General features: G+C 47.1%; 1 protein-coding gene across 7 annotated transcripts in view; it reads left to right on the top strand.

Moving 5' to 3' along the window:
- PALM2AKAP2 (PALM2 and AKAP2 fusion) overlaps positions 1 to 16,414 on the top strand; it is a 411,865-nt gene that overhangs the window by 86,267 nt on the left and 309,184 nt on the right. For 6 of the 7 annotated variants that reach the window (XM_036022040.1, XM_036022031.1, XM_036022034.1 and 3 more), the window contains exon 2: positions 15,142 to 15,187. In XM_036022040.1, coding sequence (XP_035877933.1) covers positions 15,142 to 15,187 — 46 coding nt within the window. Of the gene's footprint in view, positions 1 to 14,622; positions 14,639 to 15,141; positions 15,188 to 16,414 lie in introns of those variants that run through there. The other variant, XM_036022032.1, reaches the window with a different exon arrangement.

Genomic DNA, 16,414 nt, shown 5'->3' on the forward strand with positions numbered 1-16,414 from the left:
TTGATGAGATTCTGGATTAGTGGTTCTTAATCCCAGATGAATAATAAAATCACCTGGGAAAAGTAAAAGCAGGTGCTGATATAGCTGGTCTGCAGTGGGTCTTGGAGAGGGGTGTTATTTTAAAGCATTCAAGGTTTAATATAGAGCCACAGTTGAGATCTAGCAGGCTCTGCATCAGTGGTTCTCAGACTCGAATGCACACGTGATTCACCAGAGAATCTGGTAAAAATGCAGATTTTGATTCAGAAGGTTTCAGGCGAGCCTAGAATCACATTTTAACCATGATGCCGATGTTGCTGTCCACAGACCGCATTATGAGTAGCAGGTTTTAGAGTAAAACCCCTGACAACAAACAGACACAACCCACAGTTTGGTTGGTGGTTCAGTGTCAACACACAAAATAGTTGTGACAGAGGCCACTCGGTTCCTAGTTACATCCAGGCCTGTCAGATGTCCAGTGCCACGCTCTGCCTGGAAGCTTCCCTGGTCCCTCACTAACACAGCCAAACCCTGAGAAGACACGCAGGCAGGCTCTCTCCGACTTCTCTGATAAGATACATCAAGCAAACATTCATTGCTGTCCCTGGAGTTCTTTCAGAAGGCATTTAAGGAAATACCGCACACTTAGCACCTCACTCTTCAGGTTGTGCAGCTCAGGGTCAGCGTTTTGCCCATAAAAGGGTCATTTGTGTGTGTGTCTAAACTGCTGAGTCAATGACCCTGTCAAGTGGGAAGAGTATGATTGCCCCTGTTTTTGGCATAAATGATTTGAGTGTTTTTCAAACACCATTAAATGCCAAAGTCCCTGGCCCTCAATTTGGTCCAGGTGTGACAGTCAGAGGCTTACTGTCAAACTGGGCAAGTGAGGGGGACGGAAGATTTAAATCAGAGCCAGCTGACAGGCAAAGGATATTAATTCTGCAGGCCTGGATCTGCATCTTCTTGCAAACTCCATGCGATTTCCCCTAAGCCGCCCTCTACAAGGTTGAAGTTGTAAGCAGAGGGCCTTGCTGCTTGGGTGTCAGACATGGGAATCAGAGCATCATGAATCACCCTCAAGGCAAAGCTGAGAGCATCTTCACTTATCTACACAAATTTAACGTTACAGCATCCTTTTGCTGTGTGTAGATTAGGCACACACAGTATTTAAATACCTGATTACAAAGACTCCTACTTTTTTAAAATTTTATTTTAATTGCTCAAGTACAGTTTTCTGTCTTATACTTCCATCCCAGCTCACCTGCCTGCCATTTCCACCCCCTGTAGTTTTTGTCCATGTGCCCTTTATATTTGTTCCTGTAAACCCTTCCCCTTGTCCCCTGAAATTCCCTCCCCTCTTCCCTCTGGTTACTGTTAGCCTGTTCTCTATTTCAGTGTCTTTGGCTATATTTTGCTTGTTTGTTTGTTTTGTTGTTTAGGTTCCTGTTAAAGGTGAGATTATATGGTATTTGTCTTTCACTGCCCGGCTTATTTCACTTAGCATAATGCTCCCCAGTTCCATTCATGCTATTGCAAAGGGTAGGAGCTCCTTTCTTTCTGCTGCATAGAATTCCATTGTGTAAACGTACCATAGTTTTTTGATCCATTCATTTGCTGATGGGCACCTAGGTTCTTCCAGCACTTGGCTGTTGTAAATTGTGCTGCTATGAATATTGGGGTGCATAGGTTCTTTTGTATTGGTGTTTCAGGGTTCTTAGGATATAATCCTAGCAGTGGAATTGCTGGGTCAAAAGGCAGATCCATTTTTAGTTTTCTGAGAAAATCCCATGCTCTTTTCCATAGTGGTTGTACCAGTCTGCAATCCCACCAACAGTGCACTAGGGTTCCCTTTTCTCCACAACCTCTCCAACACTTGCTGTTTGCTGCTTTGTTTATGATGGCCGTTCTGACTGGTGTGAAGTGATATTTCATTGTGGTTTTAATCTGCATCTCTCTGATAGCTAGCGATATTGAACATCTTTTCATGTGTATCTGGATCCTCTGTATGTCCCCCTTGGAGAATTCTCTGTTCAAGTCCTTTGCCCATTTTTTAATTAGGTTGCTTGTCTTCTTAGAGTGGAGTCATGTAAGTTCTTTACATATTTTAGTGATTAAACCCTTGTCTGAGGAAAACATTGGGAAATGTTTTCCCATACGGTTGGTTCTCTTTTTATTTTAACACTGCTTTCTTTAGCCGTCCAGAAGCTTTTTATTTTGATGAGATCCCATTTGTTCATTCTTTCCTTTATGTCCCTTTCTCTAGGGGACATATCAGTAAAAATGTTGCTGCGTGAAATAGCTGAGATTTCCCTGCCTATGTTCTCCTCCAGGACTTTAATGGTGTTATGGTTTATATTTAAATCTTTTATCCACCTTGAATTTATAAAGACTCCTACTTTTTACATAGCAAACCTATCCTGTAGGCCACAGGTGGCACACACAAGGCCCGCAGGCCAAATCCGGCCCTCCACCTTGTTTTATTGGGCCTGGCACCTTGTTTCGACCCGGTGGCAGTGCTGAGCTCCTTGCCCCTGGTTAAGGAGTAGTTACACTTATACAGTCCAAAAATTACATTTGGTGCTTTGAAGGCAACCGTGAGGCTGATGTGGCCCCTGGTGAACATGAGTTTGACACCCATGCTGTAGGTTTTTATTTTATTTCATGTTTTATGAGTCCTAAAGTCTGGAGTCAACACTGATTTTTTTTAAAAAGGCATGCATTATCTATCATCCTCATCACCAGAACAATAAAAGCCAACACAGACTCCCCATGTAGCACACAAAATAGACATTACTAGCTTCACTTTACCTAGATGTAATTGGGGCCCTAGAAGTTAAGTACCTTGCCCAGGTTCCCCTACCTAATAAATATGGAACTGGAATTTGAACCCAGTGCCTCTTAGCACCGACGCTGTAACCACTGCACTAGACTCCTTTTGTAAGAATGCTACTGCTCAGCATTTATGAGAGTGCTTAGTACCTGCCACGCCTGGGCTAAGGGCTCCACATGGATTATCTCCTTTTGCCCATATGTGTGAGGCACTGTTCATTACATTTTGTGAGTGAGGAGGCTGATCTTAGAGAAATGATGTCATTTTCCTGAGTTTTCACTCCCCCTTGTAAGCACTCAAACTGGGGTTTGAACCCAAGGGGCACACGTGCCTCTCCTTGGCTGATTCCTGCTCCCAGACACTCCTCTCCTCCAGCCCTCGAGAGAAGGTTTCCTGGGTCTGCCCATGCATTGCTTCCATCAGTGCCCTCCTGTGCCCACTCCGTCAAAGCCCCTTTTGCCATGCAAGGTGGCATGTTCACAGGTCCCAGGGATCAGGACATGGGTATCATTGGCGGCCATTATTCTGTCCACATGCACACACCGTTCCATCCTTCTCCCACATGACCCCCGCATGGTCCTCCATCTGCCTCCTGCTCACATCTTCCCTCCCTTATCCCTGGAAGCCAGAGTGATCTTTTCAAATCTAAATGCATCCCTTCACAGCTCGTCTAAACCCTCCCAAGGGCATGATCTGCCCGGCAACTCTGGCCTGCCTTCTCACCGATCGTCCCCTCGCCCCCTCTGCCCCTGTCACACCGTTCCCTTGTGATTCCCCCAGGGTGCCGAGGCTGCCCATTTGCTGTTGCCCAGGACGCTCTCCCCTCAGCACTCGCATGGCTTTGTCACTTGCTCCGTTCAGGTGGCTCTGATGGATTGTCACGTCATCATGTCCATACCACTATCTTTCCTTCATGTGGTTGGTTTTTCAGAACTTTTCTGAAGTTACGTTGTAGGGTTCCCTCCTTTTAATGTCTCTCTCCCTTCCCTGGAGTGAAAATGAGAAAAGGCAGCTTCTTTGTCTTGTTCTTTACTGGTCCCCAGCACACGGGACAATGTTCGATATGAAGTGTATGCTCGATACATGGGAAGGAAGGAAGGAAGGAAGGAAGGGAGGAAGGAAGGAAGGAAGGAAGGAAGGAAGGAAGGAAGGAAGGAAGGAAGGAAGGAGGGAAGGAAGGAAGGAGGGAAGGAAGGAAGGGAAGAAAGCAAAAAAAGAATGTTGGAAGAAGTTGCTTAGTTACTACCCTTTTTTGGTTGTTATCTGAGGCCTTATCACTTACAGGGGATGCTACTACTACAAATACCTCAAAGAGAAAGGAATCACTTTTACCTCTTTCCAATGTGTATTATTTATAATACAGTTAAATCATCCCAACATTTAAATAGTCCCACTCAGGTACGCACTCCCAATAGCACAAGCTTGTTACCCGATATTAATCTGCCAGTGAGAAGCTGTGTGACCAGAAACTCTGTGTGTCGATATCCTCGTCTGTAAAACGGGGACAGTAATGATGGCGCTGTGCTCACAGGGCTGTCATGAGGCTTATGCCAAAGTTTGCAAAGCACATAGAAGGGACACAGGGACGGAACAAGCATCATGTAAAAATTTGTTAAATTTTTTAAAACCAGGCTTTTACACTTAAATTCGAACTATTTCCCCCAGTAATCAATTCAACCTTTATTTAATTTAGAAAAGCATTTGGAAACTTTCGGGGTTTTATTTTAAATCAAGTTGTTTCTGCTTTCTTACAACTTAGGAAAATACTAGTTTGCACTCCTATTCAAGCCAAATGGCAAAAGCACATCTTTGCCAATTTCTTTTTTCTACCGGTGGTCATAGTCTTACCAAATAAGTGTTCCCTCTGTGGACTAGGGCTATTACCACATCTTTTCAAACTAATAGGATTATCAGATTTAGGACTTCCCTTGCTCAGAGGGCAAGTGTGAAATCTCAAGGCTGCTCTGTAGTCCATGCTAAAGGACAATATCCTTTTCCAGGGCACAGGGTAGGGTGGGGGGAGGCTTGAAACCTGACATTCATTTGTTGCTTGCCTCATTAGGTAACCACCTTGCAAGGCTGCTTCCCCCCTTCCCACAGAAAAGTCTGCTCCATTTATTTTGGCTCCAACCAACCTAACAGTGTGTTGAATTCAGTGATAGACTGTTTTCCTTGGAAGCTGGGGAGTCCAGTGGTTTTAGATCAAGCTTGAATTCTTGCTGCCAGTTCCAAACTGGAAGTCAAATGACTTCATCCAACAGTGGTTGGGTTGGGGAGAAGGTGGGGCCCGCCTTTGGGCAGTGGAATTTGAACATTGGAGGCTATTCATCATGGTGCCTAGTGAGGTAGAAGCTGATGCTCTTTGAGGGTGATGTGGGCAAACCATTTTCTCATCCTGTTCAAAAGCAGGGTCCTTATATCTGCTTTTGTTTGTTTTTTATTATTTCCATCTAGAACAGAAAGTAGTTCTCAGCTAATTTTGTGAGGCAAGAATGGATTGAAAGGATTCCTACTGTATAGAGATGCAAGACAGACCCCTTCTGGGGCAGAAGGAGTGAAGCCCACTCTAGAAGGACTAAATGCTGGATGGGCATAAGGTCAGATGAAAGTTCCAACAGAGAAAGACAGCAGAGGCAGCCTGCACCCACATAGGGACCCTTTGGAGCCTGTGCCTCTTCTCTGTCAGCAGCTGTGAGTTGAGAACTAAGAAAGAGCACCTTTCAGCTTGGACAGCCATTGGCTAGGTCAGGGGAGATACAGGACTGAGCAGGGGTCACCCAGACTTCCGGTGATTTGCATTAATAGCCAAGGAGAGCATCCTACCTCTTGGAGGTAAATCCACTCTCTTGTCATTCTCAATTTTTCTGATGTTCTAGGTTACAGAGCAGAGATTTTTTTTTAAACTAAAGGTCCGTGGGGCTTCTAAGAGTGTCTGTGGAAGAGTTCAAGGGCTCCCTGAAGGCTCAGGAATTGTATGCAAAATGCTGTATGCAGGTGCATTGCCCTGGGAAATAGTCCGTAGTTCACATCAGATTCTTAGAAGGATTCTGTGATCTTCCCTCCTGCCAAGCTTAGAACCATGTTCTAGATGGTATCGTAAATCACAGCATAGAACAAACACATTGTACTTTTATCTCTCATAATATGTGCAGAATCTGGCAAAGCCTTGGACGGCAAACTCTAGAGGTAAGAAGCAAGAGTCAAGAGCATCTATGAGAAAGTGCTGGCCGGGTGTGAAGGGCCAGCCATATTCATGTCCGCTATCTTAGTCAGCTCAGGCTGTTGCAACACACCACCACAGGCTGGGCGGCTTACACAGCAAACATTTATTTCTCATAGTTCTGGAGCCTGGGATGTCTGAGATGAGGGTGCCAGCACATGTGGTTCCTACTGAAGGCGTTCTGCCTGGTCTGCAGCTGCCTGTCTTCTTGCTGTGTCTTTACATGGTGGGGAGAGAGAGAAGAAAGCTTTCTCCTGTCTCTTCCTATAAAGGTACTAATCTCATCACAAGGGCTCTCCTCTCATCATCCAATCACCTCCCGAAGGCCCCACCTGCATCGCATTGGGGATGAGGGTTTTAATATATGAATTTGGTGGGGCGGCTTCAAACATGCTGTCCCCAGTGCCTGGTGCTGGGCTCAATGGGCAACTCTGGAGCCTTCACTGAAACATGGACACATCTGTGTGCAAACACATAGAGTGGTACAGATATCGATGAATAAGCAAGAACTGTATTCATATTATAAAAGAGTATTCACTGAGCACCTACAGTATGCCAGGAGCTTTGGACACAGCACCTTGCTGGGTCGTCACAATAATCTTATGATAGACTGACTTAAGCTCTAAGATGTCAAATGAATTTCTCAAGGTCGTTAAGTGGTAGAATTGAGATCTAAGGTCAGGTTTGTCCAGTCCATGCTTCCTCCTAGCTTAAGTAAACAGCCATCGTGACGGCCTGGGGGACCTTGATTTATCTGTCAGAAAGTCACACGCTGTGTTAGGAATTGGGAGGAATAACCAGTTTTCCTTCCCAAAGGGACTGTCAGGCAAACCCTGTGGGAGTGGGATTTCTGTAGCTCTGTGGAGTTAACATGAGAAGACTTGGGAAGTTAGAAAAGGGAGGGGGAGGCTGCATTCCAGGCATAGCTCATGGTATGAGAAAGCACCAAATTTGGAGCGGGACAAACAGATGAAGAAGGTGTCGAGTTCTCTGGGGAGGAGGAGAGGGTACTGGAGGCTAAAAAGAGTAGGGCTCTGGCAAGATGCTCTGGTGACTGAGCCCAGCCTCAAACAAAGGAGAACCATCCCAGACTGCAAGGAGCCTCCCCTCCCCCACCCCTATGGAGGGAAGTTCCACACAGCGAAGGCGACACAGTCCCAGATGGAAGCTGACTGTCTGTTCCACACGGCGGTCTTGGATTCTAGCAGAGAGCTAACTCTGGTCACAGGAAAAGCTGTCTGAATTGTAATGACTTGTCCATTTGTAAAAGATGGTTTAACAAGGGCTGGACTTAGGGGTGAATGACAGGTAAGGAATTAGAGGATGGAAAACAGTAACTGAGTGGGAAGAGGGACCAAGCAGAACCAACAGGAGGCACCTGAGTCCTCACACAAGCATCGGTGATCTTGAGTCCAGTCATGGGTGCACAGCACTGAATCCAACCCCGATTTGGAGTGCAACAACCTCCCTGTCCCTCATCCCACCCCACCCCAGAAAGGCTTCCTCGGGAGAGAAAACAACTGGAATGTCATTGCAACAGAAGGCAAGCTCAATTTTGTGTCAGAAGTGGCCCTGCCAGCTGCCCTGCTACCTGTCCCTAGCCGGGCAGACACTGCTCTCACTGGGGAGGTTTGGGGAGCTGCTGAGTGTCCATGTGGGAACAACTGGGCCAGACTTGGGAACTCATGGGAGTCTGGGAACTGCTTTCTCCAACACACAAGATCAGAATCTTGTTTGTGCTCATACCCTTCTCAGAAGCCAAGGGCGCAGACACTACAGTGAAAACGCGTTCCTTTGTCAAGTCTGCACAGGCTCTACCCTGGGAGCCTCCAGAGGGGCTGCCTTGCACGTGCTGGGGCTCCCCCAGTGCGCCTGGCTCACACTCAAGCAGCCGCCTCTGTTCCACCCCCACCTCTCCAAGGATGCCTTCCCCTCCCGTGGGATAAATTTAGCTCTGAATGAATGCAGAAAAGCAGAGCACGTTAATGCAAACACAGACCAAATAGTTTTCAAATACAGGTTAGACATACACACAAGTGGCACAAAAGATCCACGTTTTCCTTTTCCCTTCTCTCTTACTTTTCCTTGCTTATTCCATGTCATCCTCAGACTCCTGCACCCTTTTTTGCATTTATTTAAGCTAATTCAATATGTAGATCAGAACATGGGGCTGTTTATCTTTGGACAAATAAAATAGAAGTCACTCGATTGACTGAGGAATAGCAAGAAGTCAGAGAGAGCCCTGAATGATGTGGCTCAGTTGGTTGGGTGTCATCTTGCAAAATGAAAGGTCACCAGTTGGATCCCTGGTTAGCACAGACACCTGGGTTCTTAGGTTCAGCGCCCGGTTCAGGTGCATACAGGAGACAACTCATTGGTGTTCCTCATGTCGATGTTTCCCTCCCTCTCTTTCTCCCTCCTTTCCTGTCTCTCCAAAAAATAAATGAAAGAGAAGAAGAGAGAGACCCTGGTGGTGTGGGTCATTATTGTGTATTCGTTGGACAGACTTAGAAACCCATCAGAAACATATAAGTCTCTTTCGTCTAACGTGTTAGCCATCCCCCCACTGTGCCCCCCGCCCCTCTGTTGGCTGAGCCTGTGGGTGCTGCAGACCTTTGTGCGGTCCTCCTGACACTTCCCGGCTGACCTGCCAGCATCTCCCTGAGGCCCTCACTTTGAAGTCATCCCTTTCACTGTAGTTTTCCAAGCACACAGAGAGTTTATAGTTCTCAAAGCACTTTCTCACTCATGAGTTCCTTTAATCCTAAGAATCTTTGGAGAAGTTAGTTATGCCTATTCCTGGTTTATAAATAGAAAACCTTAGCTCAGAGTGGTTAAGTGACTTGTCTGAGGTCACACAGTAAGTGGCAGAGTTAGGACCTAGAATTGAGATTTTTGTCTTGTGCTCTTCCTGCTCTACTTTGAGCTCCTTCTGGAAAAGGCAATTTGCCCACGAGGCCCCAGCTGAGAGGGTTACTTATTAGAAGCAATTTTTAAGACTGTTACCTCTCAATGATACAGACTCAGAGGGGCTAAACTTGAATTGGGTCCATTTGACCAGTGTTTGGAGGGTGGACATGGACTATGAAGACCCTGGACACCCCAAAGGGCATCGATATGGATGCTAAGAGCTCAGCATCCATAGGTGGAAGGAGCTGAAGCTAGACTTTCCAATTTCACTATTCATTCCCCAATGAGCAGGGCACACGGGATTTAGTTGATAGGCCACTGTCCGTCTGCCCCCAACCCCGCAGGAAATCTCTCTCTTGTCAGCTGTGCTGACTTGCAGAATGTGTGTGGCATTATCAAACCATGGCTAACAATGAAAATGTTGATGGCCACGCTACATCAAGGGATTCCAAGCTGACGGGGCACATCATGGTCATTGTATTGAGGCAAACGAGACTGCCCCCTAAGCTCTCTGAGAAGCTGATGACCCGATTGTGTCCACTGGCATTAGAGAACCAGACTGGCCTTCCCGAAGGCTCTGTGGCTTTGTAGCGAATTCACACCCACACGGAGAATGGACTGCACCAACCAGCAGTTTTAATATGTAGGTATATCTCTCTCCTCCTAAACACTCCAACATTAAGCTTTCTTTTCCATCGATTCCTAGGACTTAATCTAGCTCCTCTTATGAGTCTCTTCTCATTCCTTCTTATTGATAATTACTAAATTGATCCACTCCAACAGATAAGATTGTAGGAGTGTATGAATCATTAAAAAAAGGGAGTCTGGTGAACAAATTTCTAGACAGTTAATGACACAGAGCAGAATCTTCCCTTTTAAAAGGTGAGAAGACAGAAGTACTCACTAATGTGAAGAACTTTAAGAGTGCTGAAAGCTCATTAAAAAGAAAAAAAAGCCTACATAAAAGGGTGGGTAAAATCAAGTCACTCAGTTTGGTCCATGACATTTGCAATGAAGCAATAATTGGGACGAGTAATTATGACCCACTCTCAAGCATTTTATACCTGTTATTCTGATTTATCCCAATATCCCAATGAGGCTAGAGTTATTATCCCACATTAAAGATGAGGGAAATGAGTCTAAAAGGATTTGAGGCGGTGCCGTTGGTAAGTCTAAGGGCTGGATTCTGACTGGTCTTCGGTGCTCAAGCCTTTCTCCCGGGCCACACCCACCTCTCACTTCCTAATCCCACGTTTCAAAACTTTTGTCAATGGCAAGACTATTATGAACCAACATCTGAATGCCGCAGCAAGTAGATGAAGAACGATCGCTCAGCATCCAGCTATAATTCCTAACACTCCTCATAACACCTCCATTCCTCTGTGGCTCAGGAGTCGGTCCGCTGACGCTGCCAAAGCTAACCCAGAGAAAAGGAACCCCTCACATGGAAATGCTTACGCTCATTTCCAGGTAGATTCCTAGTTGCTCATATTGAATCTGCCACGCAGAGACCTCAGTCAACACGCAGCTTGTGTGTCACCCAGCCTAGCTGACTGCCTCCGCTGGTGCAGTGTTCTTATACTTCTCTGTCTTCTTGTACCAGGGGCACTCCCTGTGTGAACCTATCATTTGAGCCCCATCGTTAAAAACAGCACATACTTGAAATCCCATCAACTTTCCCAAATTGTTCACAACCACAGGGGCCAGAAGGGCTCCAAGCGCTGTTCCCTTCCTTTTAATTCTGTGCAGCCGTCGCATGTGTTTCGAATGACCACACATTCTACAAGGTCCTGGGCAAAAGAGAGCTAATACAAAACACAAACACGTTAGAGGATGCTGGTGTTCCTTTTAAAATTACTTCGTCAAAGGGAAGCTTCAAGTGGCTATGGAATTTGAACGCTCTTCGCTGCCACTCAACAAGCCTTTAGTGTTTACTCACTCAATGGGCTTTGGCAAGTCTTCTCCCTGTCAGCTTATAGAGCTCCTGTTTTCCCCACAGGGGAGTGGGCCGCGGTCATTTGTGGTTCCCAACGGACTCATACCCTGAAACAGAGTTTGAAATTTTTGTTAACAAAACATCCATTTTGCAAATCTAGCATTCTGTATTCTCTCCACGCAATGCTGTGCAAAGCAGCATCTAGCTGAAAAACCATTCAACAGTACAGGTAGTGCTTATGCAACACAATCTGTGTCCCAGCACGAACCAGTGATTTGTTTTGTGCATCATGCACTATTGTACTAGATCTTTCCAGATTTTAAATGCATGGAGGGCAAAACGTCACCGATATTAACACTGGACTATGGCTTCTTTGGAATACCAAGCTGTAGCCTAACGTCTGGTGTAGGAGAAGCTAAACAACAGAAGTGGGCAAAAGCAATGTCAAATGTTGGGTTTAAATATCTGTATGTGTCATGGATTCAATGATTCTAAAATGCTAAAATTAGAGATTTGAGGGGAGGAAGTGCTGGAAGAAGAGAAAATGTTTTCCCTCCGCTCTTTGGCATCAGCCATTCATTTCACGTGCCTCCCCAGGCCTCCGTTTCACTTAAGATTCTTAGTCCGAGCAACAGAAACTCATTCCAGTGGGTAGGAGCAGAGAAGGCATGAACTGAAAGTGCATTAAAGTAGCCCACAGAACAGCTGGGAAGGCTAGAGAAGGAGGCTTGGGCCACAGGCAGGACCAAAGGCGAGCGACCAGCCCAAAAGAATTCTCTAATGCCGTGTCTTCAAGACCCTTGACAGGTGCACACGCCTGACTGAGCCCAGACTGCCGGCCATGTCAGAGGTTTCGGGGGTCTGGGGATGCAAGCGTCTGGCATTTCCCGGCTTCCCTGAGGGATGCCTCTGACTCTCGCTACGGCTTGCAGTATGGGAATTCCCCAAAGACGGGGAGGGATGCACAAGTTAGGCAGCCAAAATTTACAAAAGAGTCCGCTATACTTCCAGCTGGCCAAAAGTCTCCTTTGACTCTGTGCCATACTTATACTTCGACAACCCTCAATACGGAGTAAACACATTCACTGCATATCATGGGTCTTAGCTGGTTAATATCTCAACTATTTAAAAACCACTGAGAAAGGACACACGATTGATTGGTCAAGAGTCTTTTGTCTATTTCTAGTAAACTCAGTTTAGTACAATGGTTCTGAACCCCTAACCCTTCCTCACCCCATAGAAATTTAATTCCGTGCATGCATTCAGAGACATGTGCCCCAGGAGATTCTGATGCATACTTCTGGTTGTCAAACATGTTTCGGTTTCCTCCCATGTCCCACAGCTTCTTTACAAACCATTTCTATCTTTCTGAATTCCCCCGCCATTATACCACCAGTCAACCAGTGGCCCTTCCATTAGCTGGGAAATCTAGGCCAGCTAATGCACACTTACTATCAACTTCTCTCTCCTTCAACTTAAAATTTCTTCTTATCTTCACCCACTCTGTCCTCCTGCCCTACTTTGTTATTTTTTCTTTCTAAGGCCAAACTGGCCACCTGGATGCTCTTTGGTCTAATCTGAGACCTATCTAATACTTATCTTCCCTGTGACTATGTCTTTGACCTTATTAGGCATGATGCCTAATTCCCTTTGGCCCTGAAACATTCAAATCTCACCTGATCTAACAGTCCTCAACTTGACCCTGCTTCCCATAGACCACCTTGCTGTACACCTTGCCACCCACCCCTTCCTTCTTCATAGCCAAAGATTTGAAAGGAGTGTTTTGTATGCGTAGTTGCTTCTTCCCCACCTTCCGCTCGTTCTCAACTCTGTAATTGCTTCCAGGTTCACCCTCCACACGTGCACTGCTCTCCCAAGGTCACCCATGGCTTCCAGACTGGCTGAGCCAATGACCTCTTCTTAGTTAGTGTCCTTGACCTCTCAGAAGCATCTGACCCTGTTGAAAACCCTTCCTATTTTTTTCCTTCTACTTCTCAGGTGATACTTTCTTGGACTCCTCAGCTGGGCTTTCTCCCCTTCTCGTTCTATGTTCTCCCTCCAGCCATTCTCATTTCTTTAGCTATAACCTCAGAGTGAATGGCACCCAGATATGGGTCATGAATCCTGATTCTTCTCTCCCAAGGTTCAGATCCTTCTAGAAGGTCACCTTTAAAAAGGGTGCCCAGGTCCTTCTCCCACCCCATCTCCTCTTCTGTGATTCCTTTGAAAAAAATGTATTGTAAAATATTTGTCACATAAAATATACCTATCAAACCACACTTAAGCGTACAGCTGAGGGACATCAACTCATTCCCATTGTGGTGCTCCTCTCAGTGTTCAGAACACGGGCTCTGCCGAGGCTGGGCTGAGTGTCCACCCCAGCTCTGTGACCCTGGCTGAGTCGCGGGCCCCACTTTCAACATCCTGATAGTTTCTACTTGTGTTGGGTAGCAGTCACTCTGCTGAAGAAGTAACGATTTTGTTCGAGTGTGAGCTGGTGTTGGAAGTGAAGAGAAAATGAACGGTGTGAAGACAGTGATGGGCCTGAGCCAGAAGCAGAAGCTCGGGTATATTGGAGTGGGATTATCGAGTCGGGGGCTGGCTTGGCTTTATGACACGAACGGCCCCACCTATCCCCGGTGTATAAACGAAGAGAAAACGATCCGTCAGTAAAATTGGTTTGGTAACTGCTTCAGTCTTCGGGGAGGTAGTAACCGCTCATCAAGGGACCAGTATAACCTCTGTACACAAGTTGAAAAGGCCATTTTTGTTGAGTTGTAACAATCTGCCCGGGAAAGAGACTTGGGGAAATTTCACGTGCATACCTTTTCAAATGCTGTCTTAAGTCCTGCATTTAGAGAAGCATCAAGGACCTTAAAAGGGCACATTGGGTGGTTTTTCTTGTTTTTATTTTCCGTGTTTATTTGACTTTTTGGAAGAGAGCCTGCTTATAAATGTTACAGATTCTAGCAGCCCCTCCTGCATGTTAAGAAGTATTTCTTCTGATTTTTAGCATTTATTTCCCCTTGGACTGGCCTTGCTCATCGCTCACATCCTGCTCGGGGCCTGTCACAAAAAAATGCGCTCTAGCCCTGTCGTCCGTTTCCGTAAAGAAGAGGTGACGTATCTCTGTAACCAGGAGCTACTTTTCCTTCAGGAGACTGTCGAAATACAGACCCTCAAAGAACTTCAGCCCAGAGTGTCGCAGGGTGGTGGTAGAACAGATTGCCCTTTACAAAGCACCTTTATAGACTTTATCTCATTCATTGCTGACAACTATGTGGGGATTACTATTGTGATCCTCCATTTTTCTGATGAGAAAACAGGTTCGGAGCGGTTGAGTCGCCGGAGGTTTTGCAGCTATTTAATAAGTTGTCTAACCCAGCTGAGCTGAGCACCCGGGACTACAAACACTTTTGGCCTCACAGAGGTCTGTTTTGAGTTATACCTCGGCCAGCGGCCTTGATATTTGAGGACCCGGCCGTCTAAGGCCAGGCAGCCCTTCCCTATTGGAAATGTCCCCACGTGGAGCCCAAGCATCTGGCATGAGCTAGAAGGCGACTAGAAGACTCAGCGGCCACAGCTGGTAGATAAGGGCAAGTGCTCGGATCCCCCCCACCCCACCCTGGCCCCACCAGAGGCCCTTTGGCTGGCATCTGCTCCCTGGAGGCGCCGCCTCGTCTTGCTCACGCCCCACAGAGCGCGTGTCCACCCAGGCGCGCCAGCCGTGCGCCCTAGCAGCGCACTGAGCTCTGAGCTCCAGGTGCCCACCCGCACGCGCCCTGCTGTCGGCACCTTGGGGACCACCCACTCCCTCCCCACTGCGACAGCTCCCACGTCTCCTGGCGGTCTAGAACCGCTGGGGGCCGCAGCCCGGACTGCGGCCCGGAGTCCCACACACCCCAGGGGCGGAGCCAGGCGCAAAGACGTCAGGGCGGAGAACGAGCCCTCCCAGCGGCTGCCCACGGCCCACGTTCCCAACTAGCGCGGCCGGCGGCGGCGGCAGGGAGATGCAGTTAGCGGCGGCGCTGGGGCGCAGCCAGGCGGCCGGGCGGGCGGGGGCCAGAGGCTGAGCCCGGGCCAGCCAGGCGGGCAAGCCAGCCGCGCGCACAGCTCTGCCCGCAATCCCCTGAGCGGATCCCAGCTGTCCCGCTCTCTCCCCGGGTTCTAGCAAAGCCCCCCGGGGTGCCCATCAATTTCCTTGAGTGACTACAGCGTACATTTGTTTTTCTTTTTTCTTTCCTCTCCCTGTGTGCCCTTCTCCAGGATGGCAGAGGCGGAATTGCACAAGGAAAGGCTGCAAGCCATAGCTGTAAGTCCACTTTCATTTTATTTTTCTTGCTCTATTGTCTGGGATGCGAAGGGACCCGAGTGCTTCGGGCCACCGACATTCCAGCACAGTAGCCCACGGGGCATGTGTTGTGGGGATGTTAGTCTGTCAAGGCTCAGCTATGCTGCTTTTTCTTCTACAAGTCTTGTACAGAAACCCCCAGGGCTCGCTTTGGGCTGGGGATTTGACTGTGGAAAATTGGCTTAGAAATAAGATGCTTGCTACTGGGCTTTGGGGGAAGACTAAACAGACGCTTGGTTAGGGAGAGTTGGGGGGCAGGCTGTGACTCCTGGAATATTATCACCCAGTGCTCAGTAATACCTCTGACTTCATACCCTGGAGAACGGAGGCATCCGTGGCTGCCATCCCCTCTGCGGAAACGTTTCTCTGCTAAGTGGAAAACCAGCAGTCAGCTCCACTGCCAGCCACGCGGTAGAAGCTTCTCCCTGAAACCAACCAGGAGCGTTCATTTTCCCTGTTCTTCTTGATATTGACAAGGGCACTGGCGCAAGCCTCGGCGCTGGAGGGGTCTGGGGACTTCTTAGCACATCTGGGTCCTGGCAATGATATTCCAAGAGAACCTCTTTGCAATGGGTGTGGATAATCTAAAAACCTATTTTCAGCACACAAAGGAGCAACCAGTTTTGGCAAAGTTTATATGTACTTTTAGAAAAGTGTACCCATCTGTATTTTGGTTAAAAAAAAAAAAAAAACCTCTCGCAGACTGCCTAGATTTGAGCGAGCTTCCACAGGGCTGCCAATGATCCACAGATGTGGTATTTTTACTGGAGCCACCACAGCTGGATTATATATTTCCTTTGCAGAGGAGGGAATGATTACTGCTGCTATATGAAATAATAACAATTAAAAGAGAAGGTCTGTTAACATATTGGCATACAAGAATCACCAGACATTTTTCTACTTAAGTACTTTTTTTTTTCTTTTTGGTGCAGGAGTTCCTTGGAAACACATATAAATTTGTTGGAGAAAGAGTGTGTAATATTTTGGAAGCAAAGCATGTTACAGTGTGTGTGTGTGTGTGTGTGTGTGTGTGTTTGAAATCCTTTGGACGGATTCTTTGTTGGGAAAAAGGCACACAGGCCCTTCTTTCTAAAAGAAGCATTTGATGTGGTCTCCGTGGCTCCGAGACCCTTTTTATCAAACTCTTCAAATGTTGAACGTCTTAGAGACTTAGGGGGAGTTTGCTAG

The sequence above is a fragment of the Phyllostomus discolor genome, chromosome 3 (genome assembly GCF_004126475.2).
Source record: "Phyllostomus discolor isolate MPI-MPIP mPhyDis1 chromosome 3, mPhyDis1.pri.v3, whole genome shotgun sequence".
Classification (NCBI taxonomy): Eukaryota; Metazoa; Chordata; class Mammalia; order Chiroptera; family Phyllostomidae; genus Phyllostomus; species Phyllostomus discolor.